Source organism: Enoplosus armatus, chromosome 23 (assembly GCF_043641665.1).
Source record: "Enoplosus armatus isolate fEnoArm2 chromosome 23, fEnoArm2.hap1, whole genome shotgun sequence".
In the NCBI taxonomy this organism is placed as follows: domain Eukaryota; kingdom Metazoa; phylum Chordata; class Actinopteri; order Centrarchiformes; family Enoplosidae; genus Enoplosus; species Enoplosus armatus.
In genome coordinates this window covers 2,183,021-2,209,237 of record NC_092202.1, presented here as the reverse complement: position 1 = coordinate 2,209,237, position 26,217 = coordinate 2,183,021, and the positions used below count along the sequence as shown (strand labels likewise).

Below are 26,217 nucleotides of genomic sequence, written 5' to 3'. Positions count from 1 at the left end.
TGCCTTTTTGTTCTACTTCTCTTTTAAATGTGCCATTATGTTTTTAATGAAGAACATTTTTCAGACTACAGCCACGAAAAACACATTAATGAATACACAAGATCAGATGTAACTCTTCTAAACGGAGAGTTAAGTGCTATATCATCTTTTAAAGAGACGGTGAGATGGAAATGTTGATGTGCCCATAAATATCTTTTTTATTTTTAATGGAAAACTCTGCTTTGTTGTCTTCCTGGAAATGTTTTCTTTTTGCTTTTTGCGACTGTGGCTACAAATAGAAAATGGTTGAATAAAATCCTCATTAAGTTGCATCTCGTTTCAGGTCAGTGACGGTAAACTCTCGTCAGCGGACTTTGTTGAGAAAAATGAATCATCGTTCAGTTTGTTTTGATCATGAAGGGTAAGTCCAGGTTAGAGCTGACGTCGACTGTGCTGCTTCGTGTTTTTGTTTTTTATTTTACTGATGAAGAGTGTGTTTGAGTTCTCACGGCGATGATCTTCTCTCCGTTCTGCTCGCAGGTGCAGGGCCACCATCCTTTGACGGTCTTCTGCTCAAACAGAGACACCAGCTTGTCCGCCGGCTGGTCCAGCAGCTGCAGGTTGCACTTCTCTGGAGACTTGGCCGGACGCAGCATGTGGTTCAGGTCCATCACCAGGTGGCCTACAGAAACATGAACAGAGCATTCACACATTGTACCTGTAAATCTTCGTCGGCTTTGTTGTCTCAGTTTATGCAGCGAAACTGAACATTACAATTCTCAATTTACACAAACATGACGTCTCACTTCTTCACGGAGGAGCATTTGTGTTGCATTCAGGGATTAAAGTGCTAAGTTCTTCTTTTTTTTCTGTGTTTTGCAGACAAACATGAAATGCATTAAATCCCCCCCACACACACACACACACAAAGTGCCTATGAAAGCTTTACTTAGTGAATATTGTCTGAAACTGGAGACTGATTTCTAGAAAAATGTTAAAATGTCTCTTAATTACTGAACAAAAACAAAAGTTTGCAGCTTCCAGAGCCTTTTAAGACCCTCCTACGATGGACCCGAAGCAGCGTCAGCTCTACTTGTAGCCTAATTACTGAGCGAGTTATGAGTTATAGACGATCCTGCGGTGGAGGGCAGTTAGTGCACTTCTGATCACTGCTGACATTAAGTATGGAGGGATTGGGGGGTGATGAATGGCAGAAGAGAGACTAGATGTCCGCTGGAAGTGTTTTTCCAGAGTCAGCTGCAGTTTGACGGTGCGACGGTAGGAAAATGGCTGCTGTCTGACCCTCACACCGTGCAAGAGGATTAACTGTCGGCGGTCCGAGCTGACGAGCTGAAGACAGGCGGGAATGGAAGAAATGCTTTGAGGCGGCCACACAGCCGCTGACTGTACGAGGTGAATAAAGTCAGGCGGGAGAAAACGCCGGTGACAGACAGGAACAGATCAGAGTCTGGATTCCTCATCTTCATCCTCCTCTCACACCGCAGACGTACGCTCGGGCTACAAACCTCCCGTCTTTGGCGAAGAAAAGAAAAGATGAAATGAGGCGGGGGGGTGAAAGGGGAGAGGCCCGGCGGTGAGTTATTTCAGGGGACGGGGCTCGGGCAGCGTCAGGGGTGAAGGAGAGGCAGCATTTTGACAGCTTGAGAAAATAAAAGGCAGCCCTTCCTCTCTCTGAAATGTGCCAGCACAGTGGAAATGGAAGAGCGTTAATTCTCAAGACAAATGTTATCGCAGTAGTTTGTCTGTGCGCACGTCGCACATGTGGTTCCCTGGATGGATTCACCACCGGAACCGTCTAAATGTGATTTAACTGCTTTTGTACGACCAAACGGCTTGTATGTATGTTTCTGACTCACTTCAACATGGATATAATGTGATATTGTCGAGTGAATTAAAAGTGAAGAAGGCTAGCTGGGAAATGCTGTCGCTAAATCTGTAGAAACACATGTTAGCCAGTGATTTTGTTCTTGTTTATCATCCAGGTTAGAAAACCTTTGACCACCAACCAGAGACGGGTGTTAATGTGCGAGTAGATGACATGTAGAAACAGACAAATGGAAAACACACACACACACACACACACACTCAGAGCCATGTGTGTTACCGAGGTAGTCGTCGAAGGAGAACTTGTCATTGTCCCAGACCTGGATGGTCAGTTTAGGAGCCAGTTTAGTCTCAGCTTTATCCAAACTCCAGAAATGTTCCTGCAGACACACAGAAAGACCAGAGGGTAGTTTGTGTCTCTAATGCCTTGAGATGAATGTTTACATGCATTTAAAGTCACACTTTTGTTCTGCCCACTTGAGCATGAAAAGTTCCTCCACCTAGAAATGATTCGATCGGAGACGATGAGACACAACAAGAAACAATCGTAGGATAACTTTATTACTAACAAATAACTTTATTCAGACAAAAGCCCAAACCTGGAACAGGTTTCTGAAGCGTCTTCAGCTCATCTCCTCCTGTGTTGTTGTTGTTTGTGTGCTACGATGATAAATCCTTCTCTATTCTTTTAGAAACTTTGTGAAACTGTCGGATGACGAGACGGAGGAGAGCAGCAGCAGCAGCACGCCATCGACACATCTCGCACGACATCCCCACTTCCACACTGGAGCTGTATGAGTGTGTGTGTACACACTTTGTACAGGTGCAACCGTGTGTGTGTGTGTGTGTGTGTGTGTATTAGACCTATTATCGCCTCACACTAAACTGCCAGACAGTATCTGATCCCATCTCACCTTTGTGCTAATGGGCTTCACTGTGCAGCTGGTGCACACTGAGTCTCCTCTCGTTCTCTTTCCATTCCCTCAGTTGTGCTTTTTATCTGTGTGTGTGTGTGTGTGTGTGTGTGTGTGTGTGTGTGTGTGTGTGGCTGTTGTGTTGATAAAAAATATGGCTTTTCACACCTGAAATAAAATAGGTCCCCTGTGATTTGCAGCAAATGTCAATACGTCACTGTAAAGTTCCTGACAGACACTTTCTGCAGACTAAAAGCTGCACTTGCCAACTTCACACATCGAGTTCCCCTTTTTTAAAAAAAAAATTATTTTATGTTACGGACTTTGCTAATAAGCAGGACAAGTGATGATCTGCTTCTGGAAAAACTTTTCAGTCTATTAATGTTTAAGAATTTCCTGCCAGACTCCATTGTGGAAATCGGTCTCATTTAGCAGCCTGACCTGTTGTCTTGTACTGTAACTGTCACGTGAATGAAGGAGAAACATCGTGTCCTGCTGTATGAAGTCACACTTCACAAAGTAAAAGACTCAGAGCAGAACGGCACTCTGTACTCTTTTCATATGCTTCCTTATATGCTTCTTACGCTGTGTTGTCCTTTTGATAAATCTCACAATTCGGACTTTTTCCTCAGAGGTCTGGCTCTCAGTTTTTCCTGAATATCCCGCTCAAAACGTCAGTGACGTTTTGGTTTAATTTGCTGAGAAATATTAAATAATTTTACCCTCAATTACAGAGATTATGAGGCTACAAATATGAGTTTTAGCCGGGCGAACACAGTTTGGTGTGTTGCTTAACAATACGTGTGTTTTGTTTTGTTTTTTGCAAATATGCACAAAACAGCTGACAGATTCCTCTCTGACTCCTCTCTGCTGTCTGCGTTATGACTTCACACTGACGCTCTAAATCAGAGTCTAAATCCACATCATGCTCTCACACTTTCATAACAACACACACAAACACTGAGAGTAAACACACTACACCCTGTGTGTGTGTGTGTGTGTGTGTGTGTGTGTGTGTGTGTGTGTGTGTGTGTGTGTGTGTTCTGCGCTTGGCTCACTTTATCCACAAACTCCGTCCAAGTACATTAAGTTATCACTCCACAGCTGTCACAAGTAGGGGTGGGACGCCGTATACGAGAGTGTGTGTGTGTGTGTGTGTGTGTGACTGCTCTCCGCAATATCTAACAACATCAATCAACTTCCTCTTTGTTGCCAGCATGCTAAGTACAGAGTCTTGTTCAGTCCTCTCCCTCATTTCCTCCATCCATCCATCTTTCTCCCTCGAATCACATCAGCTCTGTTGGCGCGAATGTTGACTTAAATTACATGTTGTTGAATGCGATGAAGACGCAGAAGACAACTATTATCTTAAGCTCGCAGACGTATTATCTCACGCTTTCTCCTCGCTGTCGGTTGTAGAATAAAGCGTCTTTGCAATATCTTAAACGTAATATACGCCAAGGAAAAATAAGAATAATGTGAATTTTAAAAACTGCTTTTGTGTTTTTCCCTTTGTGGATAAATAAGGACTTTTATTTTTGCATATGGACTGCTTCCTGTTTATTGGATTTTAAAGCTGCTACAACACTATGGAGCTTTTTCCCCATCTTTTAGCTCATTGTTTTGGTTCACTCTCACCGCTCTCATGCCGCCGTTTTTAGTGACAAAGCTTTGATAAACTTAACTGTACACTTCCTGCCCAGCACCGAACAGCACACACACACAGTTAGCGACTAGCTGGCGAACATAGTGGAGCATTTAGCACAACATTTCACACATACGCCGTATTGTGCATGAATGTGCCTCGAAAAAACACAAGTCGACTAAAGGTGGGATTTCTATTAGAGGCAGATTTCTGAGAAAAACACACAGTAGGTTTTCTGAGTTTAACTAATGGAGCGTTGATAGTGTTGTTGATCAGTGTGACTCAGTCATTATATCACCGACCGCTGAGGTTTCTGGCTTCATAAACTCCCTTTCTGGCTCCAGCTCTGTTTTGGAGTAAAAAGCTCTCTCCGCCCAGCAGAGCTCTTATTTAAAACTCCCTCTCGGCTTTTTTCAGCCGCTCACTGATTGAGGATGCTGCTACGAGCGAGCGAACGCCGTCGTAAAACATGTCGGCAGCGGGACGGCTAAAGAGGCTCGCGTTCACGCCAAGAAAAGCAAATGACAGCCGTGTTGTTGTTCCAGTGTTCAGCTCGGTGTTATTTTAGCTCCTCACTAGATGTTTCTGTTGAGTCTCAGAGATTCAACAACTTCTAATTCACTCCTCTTTCTGGGGAAAATGTCCCTTGATTCATTTTGTTAATTGCAGGCCGCTGTAGACCTCCTGCTTTCATTTATTTACTTTTGGAGGAACATTGGAAACATTGGAAGTACAAAATAACACTAGTTACAGGTATGTAGCTTGTGTTATGTAACAAAATATGACTTTGCTTTGTTTTAAACGGATGGATTTGGGTCAGAGAGTCAGTTTTCAGGCCCATTAAAAGTCGTAGATTTCCAGTTGAAGTTCTTTAAAGGATACGACTGGCGATATTCTGTATTTTCTATATTGTCAACACATCCCAAAACACCTCACTCTCACGCACACACACACACACACACACACACACACACACACACACAGTTGTTTTTTTAAAGTCTCAGTTGATCCCTAAAACAGCTGCTCAAACTTTATTCAAACAATAGTAAATAGACCATTTGTTGGGGACTACTTTCAGCGGCGGATGAATCCACATTCGGTGCACTAGTGAGTATTTGGGGCAGCAGGACAGTGTGTGTGTGATTTAGTCAAAATAAACTACAGTGTGTGTTCATGGCACAGACTGTATATAAAGATGGCCGACACCTCCACCACAGACTGTATATAAAGATGGATGACACGTCTCCACCACAGACTGTATATAAAGATGGCCGACACGTCTCCACCACAGACTGTATATAAAGATGGCCGACACGTCTCCACCACAGACTGTATATAAAGATGGCCGACACCTCCACCACAGACTGTATATAAAGATGGCCGACACGTCTCCACCACAGACTGTATATAAAGATGGCCGACACGTCTCCACCACAGACTGTATATAAAGATGGCCGCTGGGTCTCCACTACAGAGTTATCGTACACGTCTGTTCGATCACGTCTGTTCGGTCACGTCTGTACGATCACGTCCGTACAATCACGTCTGTTCGATCACGTCTGTACGATCACGTCTGTACGATGTTCGATCACGTCTGTTCGATCACGTCTGTTCGATCTCGTCTGTACGATCACGTCCGTACAATCACGTCTGTTCGATCACGTCCGTACAATCACGTCCGTTCGATCACGTCTGTTCGATCACGTCTGTACGATCACGTCTGTACGATGTTCGATCACGTCTGTTCGATCACGTCTGTTCGATCTCGTCTGTACGATCACGTCTGTTCGATGAGGTCTGTACGATGTACGATCACGTCTGTTCGATCACGTCTGTTCGATGTACGATCACGTCTGTTCGATCACGTCTGTACGATGTACGATCACGTCTGTTCGATCACGTCTGTTCGATCACGTCTGTTCGATCACGTCTGTACGATGTTCGATCACGTCTGTTCGATCAGGTCTGTTCGATCACGTCTGTACAATGTTCGATCACGTCTGTTCGATCACGTCTGTACGATCACGTCTGTACGATCACGTCTGTTCGATCACGTCTGTACGATCACGTCTGTTCGATCACGTCTGTACGATGTTCGATCACGTCTGTTCGATCACGTCTGTACGATCACGTCTGTTCGATCACGTCTGTTCGATCACGTCTGTACGATGTTCGATCACGTCTGTTCGATCACGTCTGTACGATGTTCGATCACGTCTGTTCGATCACGTCTGTACGATCACGTCTGTTCGATCACGTCTGTACGATGTTCGATCACGTCTGTTCGATCACGTCTGTTCGATCACGTCTGTACGATCACGTCTGTTCGATCACGTCTGTACGATCACGTCTGTTCGATCACGTCTGTTCGATCACGTCTGTACGATGTTCGATCACGTCTGTTCCATCACGTCTGTACGATGTTCGATCACGTCTGTTCGATCACGTCTGTTCGATCACGTCTGTACGATCACGTCCGTTCGATCACGTCTGTTCGATCACGTCTGTACGATGTACGATCACGTCTGTTCGATCACGTCTGTACGATCACGTCTGTACGATGTTCGATCACGTCTGTTCGATCACGTCTGTTCGATCTCGTCTGTACGATCACGTCCGTACAATCACGTCTGTTCGATCACGTCCGTACAATCACGTCCGTTCGATCACGTCTGTTCGATCACGTCTGTACGATCACGTCTGTACGATGTTCGATCACGTCTGTTCGATCACGTCTGTTCGATCTCGTCTGTACGATCACGTCTGTTCGATGAGGTCTGTACGATGTACGATCACGTCTGTTCGATCACGTCTGTTCGATGTACGATCACGTCTGTTCGATCACGTCTGTACGATGTACGATCACGTCTGTTCGATCACGTCTGTTCGATCACGTCTGTTCGATCACGTCTGTACGATGTTCGATCACGTCTGTTCGATCACGTCTGTACAATGTTCGATCACGTCTGTTCGATCACGTCTGTACGATCACGTCTGTACGATCACGTCTGTTCGATCACGTCTGTACGATCACGTCTGTTCGATCACGTCTGTACGATGTTCGATCACGTCTGTTCGATCACGTCTGTACGATCACGTCTGTTCGATCACGTCTGTTCGATCACGTCTGTACAATGTTCGATCACGTCTGTTCGATCACGTCTGTACGATGTTCGATCACGTCTGTTCGATCACGTCTGTTCGATCACGTCTGTTCGATCACGTCTGTTCGATCACGTCTGTACGATGTTCGATCACGTCTGTTCGATCACGTCTGTTCGATCACGTCTGTACGATCACGTCTGTTCGATCACGTCTGTACGATCACGTCTGTTCGATCACGTCTGTACGATGTTCGATCACGTCTGTTCCATCACGTCTGTACGATGTTCGATCACGTCTGTTCGATCACGTCTGTTCGATCACGTCTGTACGATCACGTCTGTACGATCACGTCCGTTCGATCACGTCTGTTCGATCACGTCTGTACGATGTACAATCACGTCTGTTCGATCACGTCTGTACGATCACGTCTGTACGATCACGTCTGTACGATGTTCGATCACGTCTGTTCGATCACGTCTGTACGATGTACGATCACGTCCGTTCGATCACGTCTGTTCGATCACGTCTGTACGATGTACGATCACGTCTGTTCGATCACGTCTGTACGATGTACGATCACGTCTGTTCGATCACATCTGTACGATGTACGATCACGTCTGTTCGATCACGTCTGTACGATGTACGATCACGTCTGTTCGATCACATCTGTTCGATCACGTCTGTTCGATCACGTCTGTTCGATCACGTCTGTTCGATCACGTCTGTACGATGTACGATCACGTCTGTTCGATCACGTCCGTTCGATCACGTCTGTTCGATCACGTCTGTACGATGTACGATCACGTCTGTTCGATCACGTCTGTACGATCACGTCTGTACGATGTTCGATCACGTCTGTTCGATCACGTCTGTACGATGTACGATCACGTCTGTTCGATCACGTCTGTACGATGTACGATCACGTCTGTTCGATCACGTCTGTTCGATCACGTCTGTACGATGTACGATCACGTCTGTTCGATCACATCTGTTCGATCACGTCTGTTCGATCACGTCTGTACGATCACGTCTGTTCGATCACGTCTGTTCGATCACGTCCGTTCGATCACGTCCGTTCGATCACGTCCGTACGATCACGTCTGTTCGATCACGTCTGTTCGATCACGTCTGTACGATGTTCGATCACGTCTGTTCGATCACGTCTGTTCGATCACGTCTGTACGATGTACGATCACGTCTGTTCGATCACGTCTGTTCGATCACGTCTGTTCGATCACGTCTGTACGATCACGTCTGTTCGATCACGTCTGTTCGATCACGTCTGTACGATCACGTCTGTACGATGTTCGATCACGTCTGTACGATGTACGATCACGTCTGTACGATCACGTCTGTTCGATCACGTCTGTTCGATCACGTCTGTTCGATCACGTCTGTTCGATCACGTCTGTACGATCACGTCTGTTCGATCACGTCTGTACGATCACGTCTGTACGATGTTCGATCACGTCTGTACGATGTACGATCACGTCTGTTCGATCAGGTCTGTTCGATCACATCTGTTCGATCACGTCTGTTCGATCACGTCTGTTCGATCACGTCCGTTCGATCACGTCTGTCCTCACCTTCCTGTCGACGACACAGAGCTGCTCTGCTGGTAGATAGTGGAACGGGAACAGGAACCTGTAGTTGAAGTTTCCCTCCCCGCCCAGAGAGCGGTAGTGGACGTCCGTCTTCTGCTTGTTGTGTTCGTGTCCGTCGAGCCAGCTTTTCACAATAAAAGAGAGATGTTATTACTCTTCTTTTATTTCATTAGTGAGGTCATTAATATTCACCTGGTGAAAGTTGCTACAGACCCTTTGATGTAGATGTCGCTCATTTTCTCCCCGCTGACGCTGACATCATCCAGGATGACATCACTGGTGTTCCAGATGATGCAACGCAGGAAGAACCTGAAGAACCGAAACACACGTGACCACCTCAACTATTGATGCACTCACTGGTGTATTGATTACTATTGGTTTATTGATTTTATTCATCACTCTGTCTTTTTAACTGACATACTAATTGATTGACTGATGAAGTGATTGATTCATTGACTGATTGATTGATTTACAACTTGACTGAATGACCGGCTGATTGACATACTGATTGATTAACTGACAAACTAACCAAGTAATTTACACATTTATTGACTAATTGATTGATTGATTAACTGACCGACTGACTTGTTAATTGATTGATATACTAACTTACTGACTGACTGATCCACAAACTTATTGATTGACTGACTGACTGACCTTCTGACTGATTGATTGACATTCTGACTGATCGATTGATTGAGTGATTGATAGGACGTCTGATTCCATCTCAAACATGTGTACAGTACACTTGATGTCTGTGTGTGTGTGTGTGTGTTCCTACTTCTTAGCCTTGCGTGGTGTGATGTTGAAAGGGGGTCCAGGGGGTCCCAGGGACTTGGGGAACAGGTCCACCCACATCATCAGACGCCCCTGACGGACAGCAACAACGACCAATCAAAAGGCAGGAATGATCACAGACAAAAACAACCGAAAAGGAGGTAAAAAGCAGCCGACGGCAGACGGACAGACGGACAGAAAGGGGACACACACGCGATGACACTGAGTGAAGTTACCTGCTCGATGTCAGGCTGCAGCGGGCTGTATAGTGGTCTGGTCTCCACATGTTCAGGTACAAATCCCAGTTTCCTCAAGATGCAGAGAGACAGTCGCTCCTTAATTGGACCGAGGTGATGTTTAGACACATTTTTGTCCTCTGAAAGCACACACACACACACACACACACACACACACACACACACACACAGGCATGTGAAACAGCAAATCCAGGTTTAAGTGTAGGTCATAGGACTCTCTAAACGACTGTTAAAGCTCTCAGAGTGGAGAATGGAAATACAGGATACTGGGTGTACTGGGAGGAGAGCAGTTCAGGAATTATTCATTATTCATACACACACACACACACACACACACACACACACACGCACACCCTTCAGTACTTTGCTGATTGACTCAGACTCCATCAGATCTTCCACCATTAAAAAAAAAGTAGTTTTAATGAAAATACAAACTGCACAGATTTATATCGTCCACATATTCGTGTGTGTGTGTGCGTGTGTGTGTGTGTGTGCGTGTGTGTGTGTGCGTGTGTGTGTGTGTGTGTGTTCATTGGTCTCTGCATCGTCTCTGAATGAGGAAAATCAGTGTTGCTTCCAAGCAAAACTAAAATATCAAACTAACATCAAAAGTTTATGACCGTAAACTTCGAGTCACCTCGACTGTGAGGAGGAGGAGGGGAGAGGAGGAGAGGAGGAGAGGAGGAGAGATAAAGGAGGAGAGGAGGAGAGATAAAGGAGGAGAGGAGGGAAGAGGAGGAGAGGAGGAGAGATAAAGGAGGAGAGGAGGGGAGGAGAGAAGATAAAGGAGGAGAGGAGGGAAGAGGAGGAGAGGAGGAGAGATAAAGGAGGGGAGGAGGGGAGGAGGGAAGATAAAGGAGGAGAGGAGGGAAGAGGAGGAGAGGAGGAGAGATAAAGGAGGGGAGGAGGGGAGGAGGAGAGATAAAGGAGGAGAGGAGGGAAGAGGAGGAGAGGAGGAGAGATAGAGGAGGGGAGGAGGGGAGGAGGAGAGATAAAGGAGGAGAGGAGGGAAGAGGAGGAGAGGAGGAGAGATAAAGGAGGGGAGGAGGGGAGGAGGGAAGATAAAGGAGGAGAGGAGGGAAGAGGAGGAGAGGAGGAGAGATAAAGGAGGAGAGGAGGGGAGGAGGGAAGATAAAGGAGGAGAGGAGGAGAGATAAAGGAGGAGAGGAGGGGAGGAGGGAAGATAAAGGAGGAGAGGAGGGGACAGGAGGAGAGGAGGGAAGAGGAGGAGAGATAAAGGAGGAGAGGAGGGGAGATACAGGAGGAGAGGAGGGGAGGAGGGAAGATAAAGGAGGAGAGGAGGGGAGAGGAGGGGACAGGAGGAGAGGAGGGAAGAGGAGGAGAGATAAAGGAGGAGAGGAGGGGAGATACAGGAGGAGAGGAGGAGAGATAAAGGAGGAGAGGAGGGAAGAGGAGGAGAGGAGATAAAGGAGGAGAGGAGGGGAGATGAAGGAGGAGAGGAGGAGAGGAGATAAAGGAGGAGAGGAGGGAAGAGGAGGAGAGGAGAGGAGATAAAGGAGGAGAGGAGGGGAGAGGAAGAGAGGAGGGGAGATAAAGGAGGAGAGGAGGGAAGAGGAGGAGAGGAGAGGAGATAAAGGAGGAGAGGAGATAAAGGAGGAGAGGAGGGGAGGAGGGAAGATAAAGGAGGAGAGGAGGGGAGAGGAAGGAGGAGAGGAGAGAAAATGAAAAGAAAGGAAATGAAAGGAAATGAAGAGGGTAGGAGATGAGACAAAAGGAGAAAAAGGAGGAGAGGTTAGGAGAGGAGAGGAGGAGACAAGGAAACAACACAAGGAGAGGAGAGATATGAAGAAACGGGTACGGGAGAGAGAGAGAGAGAGAGAGAGAGAAAGGACAGAACAGAAATGAACAATGAAAAAGGAGAGAAGAGAGGAAGGAGGACGACAGGAGGGTAGAAAAGGAAAGACGGGAGGAGAGAGAGGAAGATCTGAAAAGAGTAGAAGAGAAAGCAGAGAGGAAGATGAGTGAAAGAAGGACAGAAGGAGAGAGAGGAGAGCAACCACAAGTAAGAAAGAGAAAAAAAGAAACCAGAAGAAACTTGGAGGAAAGACCGAAATGAAAACAGAAAGACGGGAACGTGAAAAGGTTAGCGATGGAGAGAAAGTATAGACCTCAGATCAGAGGTGGGAGGAGGAAGAGGAGCGTGGCCTCTCGGCCAATTAGCAACCGCTTTTGACGGACAGCAGGCTGACGCACGGTAACCGCGGCAACTGTGGAAAGAGAACGCGGCGGCGCTCCTCGCTAACCGAGAGACGACCACGATGTTGACGTTGGCTTGTGCGCACACACACACACACACACACACACACACACACACGCACACACAGCTGTACCATAAATCACCAAAACGACAACCATGACCCCGCATCGCACCAGCCATGGAACATGTGTGTGTTCAGCATGTTCAGTGTGTGTTCAGCATGTGTATGTGTGTGTGTGTGTGTGTGTGTGTGTGTGGGAGTGAAATGAATCTTGAATATTTATCTCATCGCTCTGCTTTTCAGGTGGTCCTGTGGTTTAACTCCCCCCTCCATCCTCCTTTCCTCCCCACTATCCTCCCCCTCCCTCCCGAGTTCTACAGTTTTAGTAGCAGAGGAGGAGGATGGAGGCAACAGTAGAGAGGAAGAGCAAGGACACAGGAGACGAAGGACAGAAAGAGAGGAGAGAGGAGAAAACAGGAAGGAGGACGTGAGGGAAAGAAAGAAGCAAAGGGAGGAGAGGAAAAGGAGGACGAGAACAAAGGGAGGAAAGAAAGGATGGAGGACATGAGAAAGGAGAAGACAGGTGGAGGAGATTCAGAAAGACAAACTGCTGCCCGGGTTCAGCATGTAGACATGAGTCCTCAAGTTTCCTCCTGTAACTTGGATCAAAACCTGTATGTGATTTCTCATAAATCTACTATAGATAACAAAATCAATACAGGGGTGATGCAACAATAACAATAATAATCAACGAAGGAGGAAGAGGAGCAGCGGGGTTCGAAGAAGAGGTGAGTGGAAGAGAAAAAGGCTGAAAATCGAGCAATGAGAGGGAGAGACGAAGAAAAGGAGCAGAGGGAGATATGGGTGGAGTGGGAGTTCAGTGCAGAGAGATTTATGTGCTGTGAATTTACTGAACACACACACACACACACACACACACACACACACACACACACACACACGAATATGTGGACGATATAAATCTGTGCAGTTTGCATTTTCATTAAAGTGACTTTTTCTTTTTTAATGGTGGAAGATCTGATGGAGTCTGAGTCAATCAGCAAAGTACTGAAGGGTGTGTGTGCGTGTGTGTGTGTGTGTGTGTGTGTGTGTGTGTGTGTACGTGTGTGTGTGTGTGCGTGTGCGTGTGCGTGTGTGTGTGTGTGTGGTCAGTGGCGCCGATGATGCAATAATCAAACTGGACCTGAAGCTTTCCAGCCTCTCGCTCTCTCTGACTCTCTGTTGCTTGTTTTGTTTTCTAATTAACTTACTGACCCGAATCAACAACAACAACAACAACAACAACAGAAACTGAATGATTGGTGTCCCCAAGTCTCGTTGTGTTGACGTTTGTGTCTACTTCCTTTCAAATATCTTTATGTATATTTTATTTTATCCATTGCACAAAAACCAACAACAGCACAGAACAGCTAAACTAAACAGTGAACTTAACAGCTGATTCATTACAGCATATATTAATTAAGCGCCTTCATTTGTCATTCGGCACTCACCGAGGTCTGCAGCCGTGTACTGGTCTCCTCTGAAGTGGACCACGTCGTCTTGGTAGACGGGCTTTCGCAGGTTTCGTCGCTCACACACTCTGAACAGCAGCTGCCTGGGTGTCAGCTGGTCTCGCCACTGGTTTACCCCCGATCTAATGGGCGAGAGACATGGACAGAGAGATAGAAGAAACCAGACAGAATCTAATTCAAGTCTTTATTAGAAGTCAAGGCGGCTACTCACACACAGTAGGACTGCGGGAGGCCACACACGGCTCCGTGTCTGGACAGGAAGCGATTCTCCAGGTCGATCACCGTCTCTCCGATCTTCTCGTCTTTGGTCAGCATGTCGTGGTCGTACAGCATCACCCGCAGGTCCTTCTCCATGGGGAGGGTGCAGGTGAGCTCGAACATCCTGGAGGGAGAAAAAGAGGCGACGACAGTCAGAGCTCTTTGTGACGGGACATGATGGGATGGGACCCATACCTCCTTTGGGTAGCCGTATTGAAAGTCCAAGCCCCCTTTTTTGATTGCATGACTGTACCCTCTGATAATAATCAGTTTGATTGCATGTAAATGTGATCAGATGCTGTTTTCAATCAGTCATATTCAGTCGTAAGAGGCTGCAATGTGCGACAAAATCTCCTGAAGAAGAAGAAGAAATCTGCTCTATTCCTCTCTGTAATTATATTGTGCAGAGGTGAGAGTCTTCACCTTCATGTCCAGGTGAAGATTGAACCTCAACAAGTACAAAAAAAAAATGTCTCGTCATGTGCAGAGTTTTCAGTCAGACGTCAGTTTACAACAGTGTGAGCTCTGATGTGCTCTGCGCCTCCCTCTGTGTTTGGTGTGAGTGTAGCGACCCCTACTGGCGTAGAAATGAAAAAGGGACTCCGAGGGAAAGAAAGACAGAAGAAACCATGAAGAGATTGAGAAGGAAAAGTGATCAGATAGCGAGTAACACACTAAAAATACATCTGTCAACCTGTCAAACGTAAGCAGTCACGCTCCTCAGCCTCACTGCACAGCACGTGACGTCCTCGTGGAAAAGATCGCCTTGGTTTCGATCTGAGTAATGTTGTTGCGCTGGAAAGAGCAAATCCACCCATCACTTAACAAGTGAGGATGAGGATGAGAATAGCCTGGAGGTTTCTGCAGTGCAGCAGCTCCACTTTTGGTTTTCAAAGTCTCAAACTAAAACCACAATTATATGTGACGCAGTTAAACTTAAAAAAGACCTCAGAGGACCCAAAAAGCTTCAAGGTAACAGGTGGTTTTCCTCGGACCTCCAGACTTTCAGGGGTGGAGGACTAAGGGCCTTTAAGAGCAACTTAACAATCACCACGAAGGGTCAGTTCGGACACACAGCTAATTTTTGTGGCATCCAGTCGTGGCTAAACTTTTTTTTTTTAAAGGATTTTTGATAAAGCGGAGGCTAAAAACGATTCAGTTTGTCAAAAAACGTACATGTTTCATAACGTACAGAAACTGCAGACTGAGTCCTCGTGGATTTTATTTTGTTCATGTTACGCGACTGAGAGGATAAAATGAGATATGAGACGAGATATGAATTCAAATCCCCGCCCCTGTAAGACATCCTGGTTTCATGCAGCGTCTGCTGGTTTACACACGATAACAGAGATCTCATTCCTGTCTCCGATCTTACGCCAGTCTGGACCGGACTCTGTGGAAGTCTGCGGACTTGATGAACCGAGGATTTGGACATTCTTCAGCACTCGCGGACTTCCCACCAACATGTTGTCCACGAGTCTGCGAGTTTGGGAAAGTACGGACTTTTTGGTTTCAGCCAGAGAGGGAGACGTTACGTACTTTCCAAAGACGGGGTCCAGGGTACAGGGGATGTAGTTTTCATGGTCGTTGATGGTCTTTTTCCCCAAAGTGATCTTCACATAGGGGTCACACTGAAAACAAGAGAAACTTTCATTTAACTCATTTCTTCTCCCATCACCCTCTTTCTGTTGCACTTGATGAAACGTCCATATCCAGCCACGTCTTTTCATCTTAGCATCCTCAGGATAGCAGTCCATTGAATATTATAGTGAAAATAATAATCAGATTCTTCTATCCCCCCCCCCACCCCCCTTCGTACCTTCCCGTTAGCGTCTTTGGGCTGCAGTCCGTGAGCCTGGATGATGTAGACTCGCACCAAACACTCCTCGAGGCCGTTGGGAGGAAGCTTTCTGAACTGTCTGGGGGGAGCCGGGTCCGAGGGGTCGTCCGGCAGCGGGTAGATCTTAAACATGCCCTGGTTAATGGGGCGGGGGGTAGGGGGGGGGTAAAAGTAGACAAGACAGGAGGTAAATAAAGCATTTAAACTCAGGAGAGTCAATGTGCTCCAGAAAGCAACACAACAGAGTAAAGAGGGACATGACGTCATTTACTCCAACAAAATCAAACCTTTACCTTGAACTCTCCCACCACTGAAGGATCTTCTCCTTCATCCTGAGTCTTTCCTCTGTGCAGCTTGAAAGTCTGACAGAAATCTGAGAGACCTTCGAAACCCTCGACCTTCTCCAACTCCCGGTCATACACCTGAGGAGGAGGAGCGGAGTTTATTACAGAGGGCCGAAGAAGATGATCAAATAAGGCTGGAAGCTGAGAGAAAGGGGGGGAAAGGAGTAAAGGAAAACAGGTGGAACTGGGAAGGAGAGATGAGACAGAAAGACGAAAATGAGATAAGGAGGACGAGAGGAAAGAGCGACAACATGACATGTACCAACGTGTTTCCGTGTTCATGCGAATAATCCATTTCTACAACCACACGGTGTTCTGCAGTTTAATCTTTAATCAGAAACACACACGCGGTGGTATTTACGTCAGAATCGTCTTTATTTTTAACAGCAGGTTTTCATCATCGGGTTGCCAACAGAACACACATTATTCTATATGGCATCATAGCTGAGTATTGGCCGGTGTAATTCCACTGGTATTGGATTCAGGCTCCAGCCAAAAGCTGCTCAACACTATATTACACTCACACTGCGGCGGCGCTGGCACGAGGCAGAGCGCGCATGTGTGCTAATGTGTACATACTGTATCTGGGCAGGGACGTCTATGTGTCAAAAGCACAAAAAGATTAATTTGTTTTCATTAGTGGTGTTTGTTTACATCAATCACGCTCACATTCCCTCATTCTTTTCCTATCAGGGAAGAGCGACAGCTCTGGACGGGCCCGGTCTCCGACAGCCAGCTGGAAACAGTGGTTCACTTCAGCACCGGACTCGCAAAACTGCAGCGCTGTTAAGGAATAATTAATATTTGTTTCATCCCCCCAGGATTAGTCAAAAGGTGTAACGTTATGGACGTAGCGTCCTGCAGGGATGATGTATTTCTGTAGGCCAACCAGGAGTTAGCATCGCCCTGGTTCCCTCAACAAAAAGCCAACGGGATTTTTCCATTTTCTGTTGTGGATTTTTGCAGAAAATAAACTCTGTGGCGAATAAAAGTTTATGATACAAAATAATCTCCACAGATGAACTCCACTTTTATGATTTTTGAAGCTAACGTTAGGCTACAAACGAACGACACCGCGGTCGCATTACTTCGACGTCACCACCACCAAGCTTCACTTTTAAGAGAATATAGACAGAAACAGATATATAGATATATAGATATAGAGTGTAAACACAACAAGGCTGTAAAGGCGGACTGGTGAGTAGATGACAACCTCTGCTGTCTCATTTAGCCAGTTGTTAGCAAACAGCTTTTATTTTAAAACCTTCAAAATTCACGAGTGGACGTATCTACTGATGTATTTTATGTCGTAGAACAAAACGTGAAAGTCTCTTAAGCTTGTGTTCACCACAGAACTTCTTTCAGGCATCAAAAGACCTGCCGACTTTGAGACGAGGGAACTGGAAGTGATAAAATGATCAAATAAGCAGCACTCTGATGAAAGTAGCTCCATCTTCAACCAAAAGGGAACAAAGAGGCTAGTTAGGAGAGAGAGATGTGGGGAGATGAGGAGAGAGAGGAGGGGGGAGGAAGATGAGAGGAATGAAGGGTATATGGTCTCAGATTTGGGTGGAGAAGGGGTGAAAGAGTTGGAAAAGCAGGGTGAGGATGGGGGGGGGGGGGCAGGACAAAGAGAGAGTGATGAGGGGGATGATGTAAACGAAAGAGAGGTCTGGAAACAGCGGTTCATTTCACTACTTGAACACCAAACCCAGTACCGAGGGAGACGGAGGTTCAGACCAAGCTGCTAGTAGACGATGTTGATTCATTTGACAGAACAATTCAACTGCATCCTTCGCAAAGTATAAGCAGACCTCTCCAACAATCTTTTTTATTCGCTCTCTTGGCGATAGCCAGACAGCCGGCTAACTTAGCGTAGCACAAAGACCACCGGCCTTGCTGCCAATTTGTCCCAGCGGCCCGAAAAGCATTTCCCACATAGACCATCATGATAAAAGAACTGTCTGTAAAGCTGTTATCACTCGCTGTATTATGAACTGTCAAGCCATAAAAGTTTCATATTTGTAAAGCTTTCCCAGAGTTTAGAAAAGGGTTTTTGTTTTTTGTACTTGAATAGAATGGCCGCCATCTTGGAATCCATCCTCTAAAGCTCACTAACTAACGGGCATCTTGCTTCTTGGTTTACTTCTTGTCTCCTGCACGTCATGACTCACATTTCTAAGAGTCAGAAACTGTAAGATCAGGTTTGTTGTTGGCTGTAGTAATCGGAGATGGTGGGAGATAATGATTTCTAGGAAGCAGGACAGTGCCTGATCCTGATTAGTCAACCTGCGATGGTGAAGATGGTGAAAAAGAGACATTCATCATCTGCACGTTTATACGCATACAATGTCGGAGGACCACAAAATAATCTGATAATCGAACCATAATTGACAAAACTAAAGGTTTTTTTCAGGTCTTTTCTTACCGTTTACTCACTCAAAAGATTGCTGCACTTCTTTAAATAGTGAGGCTACAACAGAAAACAAGAGATAACTTTTAAAATGTGTGTAAAGGTGAAGCTGAAGTTGAGGAGGTTAGAGGTGTGAACGCCTCGAAGATGAGTGTGGAAACACTGGCTCACTGGGACACAACAAATCCTGATCCTCCTGCAACAAACCCGGCACCGGAGGAGACGGTGACAGGAGGGAGGAGGTGAAAAGGGAAGACGAGAAGCGAACAAAGTCATAACAAGGATGGAAACAGCAGCGTCTTTGTGACAGAAGCGAAAGCAACCAGTTCGACTGTCAAGGAAGAGAGGTGACGGAGGGGTGAGAGTGTGGAAGGAGAAGGGTGAGACAAGGACAGACAGAGCTTCTGACTTTACTGAAGGAAGAGACAGGAGATTGAAAAGGACAGCACACAGAAGGCGAAGAGGAGGGAGGAAGAGAAAGAAAACAGGAGAGGAAAAATAAAACCGGGCGTTCAGGTGATGTGATGCAGTTGGCAGCCATGTTGGAGGCCCACAGCTTCAGGAAACAGTAGTTTTCTGACTTAATGATACGTCTAAGATTCAGTTTAGGTAACTTCAATATATATAAGTCTCATCTAGCTGTAGCATTTAGCTAACACTCACAGTCTAATATATTTGGCAGCAACTAGCATTAGCCGACTCTTGTCTCCCAATCTACAGTAGAAAAATAAAAGAGTCCATCTTGGCATCATAACTCAGTCAAATATGAACACACAGACATGATACACATATTCTTAGATTCAGTGGGACCTCCAATGTCCACTGCACATAAACCTCCATAAATCGACTTTGAATTCCTAGAAAAAAAGGCACTCCTTATTACAGAACTTGCTTGAGAATTATGACATTATTAAGTTTTCTTCAGTATTTAAGTAATCCAGTGATAGCGGTCTGAACGTCCATGGGTACACTGCAAACGGGAATCGCTAACAGCTAATTCAGCATACTTATAGGGGGCATTTTGTCTGGGGGGGGGGCCCCACAGTGTTGGACTTTGTTCTAAACCACCGAGAGCTGATTTCTGTTTTTATAGCGAACGTGACATTTTCTTGCGCTTTGGGGGAAATAAGTTGCTGCCATCATCTGCGCTGGACGATCTCCTTGGGATCTCTCGTTTGCACGACTGGTTGTGATATATTTAGCCATTTCCACAGCTGTTTTTCTAGCGGACCTCCATGATGGCGCCGGGCGAGAGAACTAAATTGCTGATGCGACTGCAAAGGAGATGGAAACAGAAACAGAAAGGTGACAGAAAAGGAGGGGACAGCGCAGCCGAGGCCGAGAGGAAAGGTGAGGATATTAGGAGAGGGAGTTTGTCTCGGGTCAAAGCGAGGCTGGAAACTGTGTCTCAGCTGACAGTAGCAACCAAAAAGACGTCGAAGGAGGCAGGAGGGCGAAGAGAGAGGAGGTGGCAGCGAGGGGTGAGAGGAAGGTAAAGGAGGATGGAAAGGTTGGAAACAGTGGCTCACTTCCCTGTGACAGTAGCAGATCTGACTAAAGGGGTTGTCTAAGGAACAGGAGACGAGAGGGGAGAAGAGGAGGGAGGGAATAAATAAAAAGGAGGCGTTGGCACGGAGTCGTGAGGAGAGGGTGAAACTGAGGCGAAGCGACGATGGAACCAGCGGCTCATTGGTCATTGCACTAGTTTCCATCCAACTGTCAAGTGAATTTTGAGCAAAGTTTTGAAGTGTCGCAAAAACTCAAAGGCGACTTAGATGTGTTTCCATCGGCAGGGGTGAAACCATTTAATGGGCTTCCTGAAAGAGAAAAATACACCCACTAGATGGCTAAATGGAAAGAGCCTTTCAAGGGTCAATGACTGTTGGGCAAACTCTTATTGTTCTCTATTGTGCCTTTTAGTTTTAGCCATATTTTATGTTTTCATCTGAAGAAAAGGACAAAGAAATGCACTTCTACATGGGCATGGCCTTTCTGGAACCTTTCTGGTAGTTAGGAGGTCATTCTCAAATCCTTTTGCATGAATTTCATCTACATGTCGGTTATTTATTTTACTGATGCTTCCAAAATTCATCACACTATTTGTGAACCTTTATGTAAAAGCTTTTTCGCATCAATCAAATCATCAAAATATTACTTTCAAGCTCTTGTTAAGCCTTTGTGTGTACATGTATGTCGGATACATGCAGAAAAGTAATATCACAGCTGCAAAACCAACCAAAAGCTCTATGAAGGAAGAGAAAGTACATAACAGAAATAAAGAGGACGGAGTTAAAGCTGCTGCACTGATGTGAAATGGCTTTCAAGGGAGAGGTTAGAGGTCTAATTTAAGAGTAATAAAAAGGCCAAATTCTGACATGATTAGTCATTTGTTTGGGCATCAGACAAGAAGAGTGACGTGAGCTTCGAGTCCCGGTGGAAGAAAAGGTCGGCGTTTGGGCCGAGAGAATCGGGATAAGGGTTGAACAGAGCGTGGGCGATGGCGGAGGGGCTCCGGGGACGGCGGCTGAACCGTGGCAGACTCTGAAAGAACGAGACTACAGACAGACGTTGACGACGGCTGACGTGATCCCTCGGTTTCAGACATCGCCAACATCGGAGAGAGGCCTTTTCTCCGAATCCGTCCCACTGCGGCGTTCCCGGGGCGAATTCAACACGGATGAGTCATCGGAGTCGCTCGGCAAATAACCGGAGTGTCACGGCGCCGGGCTGCGAGGACAGGGCATGAGAAGAGAGGGGGAGGAGGGGAAGCATGCAGGGACGGACTGACAGAGGGAACTGGCAGGACGGCAAAAATGTGATTTAAATGGTGAAGTTTGGGGCAACGAGCAAAACATTTTAAGAAAATGGAACAAAGGGCTGCACTGTCTCCGTCTTCATGTTTTCCTCCATCGCTCGCCGTCTTTCTTCTTTTTCCTTCCTGTTTTCTTTATCGTCTTTATCTTCTTTCAAATGTTTGATCCCACTTTGATCTGACGTTTTCTCACCGACACGCACTAATATGAATTCATACATACAGACTCACCAAAAATATTGGAGGGAACTAACATGTATTTTAACTATTAATCTACTCAATTTAAATGAACAAAAATACATATAAAACTATATAACAAATATAAACCAGAATGACTCAACTTGAAGAGTTTGTGCCATAAATCACAAAGTGGGAAATGTTCAATATCCCGAGGAGGAAACCTCAGAGTGCATAATTAGCATGTTAGCATGTAGCAATCTGGATTTTAATGAGGTTTTATTAACCAGCGCAGCCAATAGATGGTCTGGGACCCGCACACAGTCCACATCACACCATCAACTTTGTGTAGCGCGGGTTAGCGTTAGCACTGCCATTAGCTGTAGTACAATGAGGATGAGTGCGACACGCTGAGAGCTATGTACCGCCTCTCCTCTGTGCACGGCGTTCATTGTCAGTAGTTATGAAATCAGTCTGTTGAACATAACTTTGAAGCAGCAAATATTTGGTGTTTTATCTGATAACTGACTGAAAACACAGATTATTCTGTCTGTTGGCTAAAATAAGTAATCGTATTCAACACATGCAGCCCCTCTTTGACTTGCACACTGAACACCACCTCTTACCTTCAGCGTGTCGAAGCCTCTCTCCAGGTACGTCCCGTACTTGTTTTTCTCCCCGGTCGAGGCGTAGAACTTACTCCACCAGTCCATGAACTCCTCTTCCTGTTGGACACATATTGTGGGGTCAGAGGTCGGCAGGGTAACGGTGGACTGGAGGTGGAGCAGCATGCTGTGGTTCGGATGTGCACTTTTTTTTTTAAACATTTAGGTCTGTGTTGACACTTTTTAGAAGTCAGTCACTTTGAATTTTGAATTGTATTTGTGGCATTTTTCTCAAATATTCATGGATCTAAACTGTTTTTATCTTTTACAATTCAAATTCTTGATCTTCTTGAAATGTCTGCATTGGATTAAATTGTGCTCAACATCTTAACTAATGACCTCTGACCTTTAAAAACACATGACAGGCCCTGTAGTGAGCGCCGTACCGCCGGGCTCAGATTCTTTCCAATGATCGCATAGCAACATGGAGTTAGCCAACTCACGTCAACACAAGTAAAAACTGCCTCTGGTGGCTCCGTGGCATTAAGGTCATGGTATATGGGCGTTCTGAGGCAATGGAAACGGGCAACATCAGGGTGGGAACAGGCACAAAACCAACATGGGCATCAGAGGAAACATGTATATGCACGTTTATCACTTCTGTTGTCTGCATCACTTGTTAGATCCTTATTAAACTTCCCCAACAGGCGATCAGGACAGTTCATGAATTTATTGAACACATTTATCCACCAGCTGTGTTCAAATGAACTTGGTTTGGTGTTTGTAATCACTGTTTAACTTAAAATCACGAAGGTTTCAATATCTAATAGCGAGTGCTGCGGTGGATGCTGACTTGTCTTAAGAACCTGCGGAACAGCCGATGAAAGAAACCCTAAATGAGAGATTGTGTTGAGTTACAGGAGCTAGCTCAGATATAAATGTGCTGTCTGACAACTCCCTCATCATCTGTTCATGACCATGTTTAACCCACAAGTGATATCGGTATGAAACTGGACACACATTACTCACTGCTGCATTATGAGACCTCGGAAATCTGCAATTTATCACTTTCTCGTGCGATAAAAACTAATTTGCAGGCAAACTTACCCACTGTAACATCTAGCGTCCGCGTTAGCAGCGAAAGGCAGGTCAGACAGAAACGAAACGTCATCACACACTGTGCACTCCATCAATGCAGACACACAAACGCTGACAAAATGTGACCGCACGCTAAAACAACACCGTTAAACACATTTCAAGTGGCTTTTTCAGCACATTTCGTAATACTTATTCTCATTACACATTCAGGGTTTCATTCCAAAAGTGAAACATACACCATTTGAAAAAAAAAAAGAAAGAAATAAATCCCTCTATTACAAAATGACTGCTGGCGTGAAAGTAAAGGCCGTTAAAGTCTTACTATTACAGCTGTGAGTCATCCCGAGGCCGGCGCTCACAATGTCGTCCTGTTTTTAAGGATAAAATATCTTTTTTTGAAATGTTGACTGATGGCTTTTTGTGGTTTGGATGCGAGTCATTTTGATTTATATGATGTATATATATATATATTTTGATTAACGTCTTTGAATGAAACCCCGTTATGTGTTTTTATCAAGACTTTTATTTGCTAAAAATACGAAGCAGCCGTCAAATTTAGTAAAAGTCTGTTCACATTGGCAACGTCGAGCGGCCTCTTTAAACACTCATCTTTGAGTGTTTTCTCACAGAAATAAAAACTCTGTCTGAGTGTGTGTGTGTGTGTGTGTGTGTGCTGCCTGATGCAACAAGGAAACGACGACTACAAAGATGGGGAATACCAAGGGGACAGATCAAACTACCAGCCTGCCCCTTCACACACACACAAAAACACACACATCTGAGGTCGACCCGTCCCCGCCCTGCAACCTTCAACCCTCCGAGGAACACTCGAGCTTAAAACACACTCATGACGCATGTACCACTTTTTCCTTTGTGTGTGTGTGTGTGTGTGTGTTTTAGTGCATAAATGTAGAACAAAAGTGCTCTTATGGCACCGGGTTGGTGTGGAATCCCCTTTCTCCTACTTCCCACAGACTCACACACACAGAAAGGGGGGGGGGGGGTGGGGGGACTATGGAATTCCTAGGTTTTCCAAAGTGGCAGCATGGCATGGAAAAGGGCAGCGCGTGGAGTTTAACTAGGACATGACACACGCGCATGCATGGCGCTGTGTGTCTGAGGCGTGAAGTGCCTGGTGTGTGTTAATGTGCCCTCTGGGTGCAGCCGGTGCCAAGCACTGATGACAGGGGCGCCAGAAAGTGTGTGTGTGTGTGTGTCAAGGTGTGTTCGCTCAAGTCCACGACTCCTGATTCAGACAGATTAAGGCCGTCGGAGCGTTCCAGACTGCGACGGCTATTAAGTGTACGCTCAAGAGATCGAACACACACACGCGCATGCGGCGGTTTGGTCGGGGTGTCAGTGTGGTTTGCAGCCTATCATTACGCCCTGCAGGGAAAGCCAGGCTAACCAAACCGGACTGGCACTGCCAAGAACTCAGCGAGCGCAGCGACTGGATTTACATAACAGCTCTGAGCTCTGCTTCATGAATGCTTTTGTTGTGGGGAAATCCCTTCAACAGAGGTCAGAGGTCAAAGCTGCAACCCTGAAGCTGGAAGAGGCTCTACGGCGTAATACCGTCCAGACAGACACAACGGGCGGAGCGTTCGGGAGCCTTTTGTGGACTCACAGGTAGCTCTCGATACCAGCGATAACGCTCCAGGTCCAAAGATGAGCTGTGACACAGTGGAGAAAGTTCTTGGTAAATACGCTAAGCTTTGGTTAGGTTTAGGACACATCGCGGTTCGGGTTAAAATGACCTTCGGGTTAGACTCCACCCACTGATGGTCGGCCCTCCACGGTGCACGACTGGACACCCCTAGATTACGGCACACTGACTGCTGCCAAAGATACAAAGACTGTATCGTCTGGTTTGGTGCAACGAAGGCTGCATTTCCAAACGCCACGCGAAGGAGACTAACAAGCCTTGTTGGCCTCTTAAAACGAAACCTTCTGGAAACGTGGACTTCGGAGGATCCAGCACCTGAGAGTGTTTTCCTTCAGCGGGGGAGGTTGGATGCTTTGCGGAGAATTTCCTGAACCACCCGGCCATTCTGCCCAAAACCTGCGCTGATTTTCTCCGACTCGATTCTGTATCTCCAAAATAAACTGGTGGACGTGAAGAATGTGGAAAGACTGGGACTGATGTTTCAGCAGAGCCGTTGCTGTGTGTTTGTCATTCCCTCCACTGTGGTTTCGAGGCAGAGCACCAAACCTCAAGTAAAAATCTGTGGCATTTTCACATAAATAAATGTCTTCTTTGCTATCACTGATTGACATTAAGCAGTAGTGACTGGATCTATATCCAGTTCCTGAAAGCTTTTCCAGTTGCTGTGCTGCACTCATGCTGCCCGGCAGCTCTTTTTTTAAATTCTTCTGACGTGCAGGAAACGATGCATACCAGATTTCTGGCTAGTCTGGAATAACCCAAAGAAGAACTGGGTTGTAGCATTAGCAACGATAGCCACCAATGAATCACGGAGGGGCGGAAGGATTACTGCTTTAAAGATCCGCTGAGCCGCAGTTTACTTTTTCAAAGATCCTTAATTTGACCAAGAGAATATGTCACTTCCTGAAGCTTCCCCAAAACTGATAGCTTTGACTGGAGGGTTTGTTTTCTGGTAAGCACTTGGTGATTTGCAGTTTAAAAGACATCTAAACACCTCTGGGTTATATAAAGCTATATTTCAACTGACCATCAACAGTTCAGTTGGATATCTGGGTGTGTTATACTAATAGCTGCTATTAGTACTTAACTTTTTTTCACAGATGCAGTACTACTCCCGACACCTGTCA

At 45.9% G+C, this 26,217-nt stretch overlaps 1 protein-coding gene across 1 annotated transcript in view; it reads right to left on the bottom strand.

Annotated features, from left to right (window-relative positions):
- Positions 1 to 26,217, bottom strand: part of dysf (dysferlin, limb girdle muscular dystrophy 2B (autosomal recessive)) — a 69,386-nt gene that overhangs the window by 1,091 nt on the left and 42,078 nt on the right. Inside the window, exons 43-55 of the mRNA XM_070929750.1 lie at positions 23,434 to 23,445; positions 22,348 to 22,446; positions 16,269 to 16,397; positions 15,955 to 16,110; positions 15,675 to 15,766; positions 14,089 to 14,259; positions 13,857 to 13,999; positions 10,106 to 10,245; positions 9,874 to 9,962; positions 9,306 to 9,401; positions 9,075 to 9,216; positions 2,105 to 2,204; positions 489 to 661 (exon numbers count right to left, since the gene is read on the bottom strand). Coding sequence (XP_070785851.1) covers positions 489 to 661; positions 2,105 to 2,204; positions 9,075 to 9,216; positions 9,306 to 9,401; positions 9,874 to 9,962; positions 10,106 to 10,245; positions 13,857 to 13,999; positions 14,089 to 14,259; positions 15,675 to 15,766; positions 15,955 to 16,110; positions 16,269 to 16,397; positions 22,348 to 22,446; positions 23,434 to 23,445 — 1,542 coding nt within the window. The remainder of the gene's footprint in view (positions 1 to 488; positions 662 to 2,104; positions 2,205 to 9,074; positions 9,217 to 9,305; positions 9,402 to 9,873; positions 9,963 to 10,105; positions 10,246 to 13,856; positions 14,000 to 14,088; positions 14,260 to 15,674; positions 15,767 to 15,954; positions 16,111 to 16,268; positions 16,398 to 22,347; positions 22,447 to 23,433; positions 23,446 to 26,217) is intronic.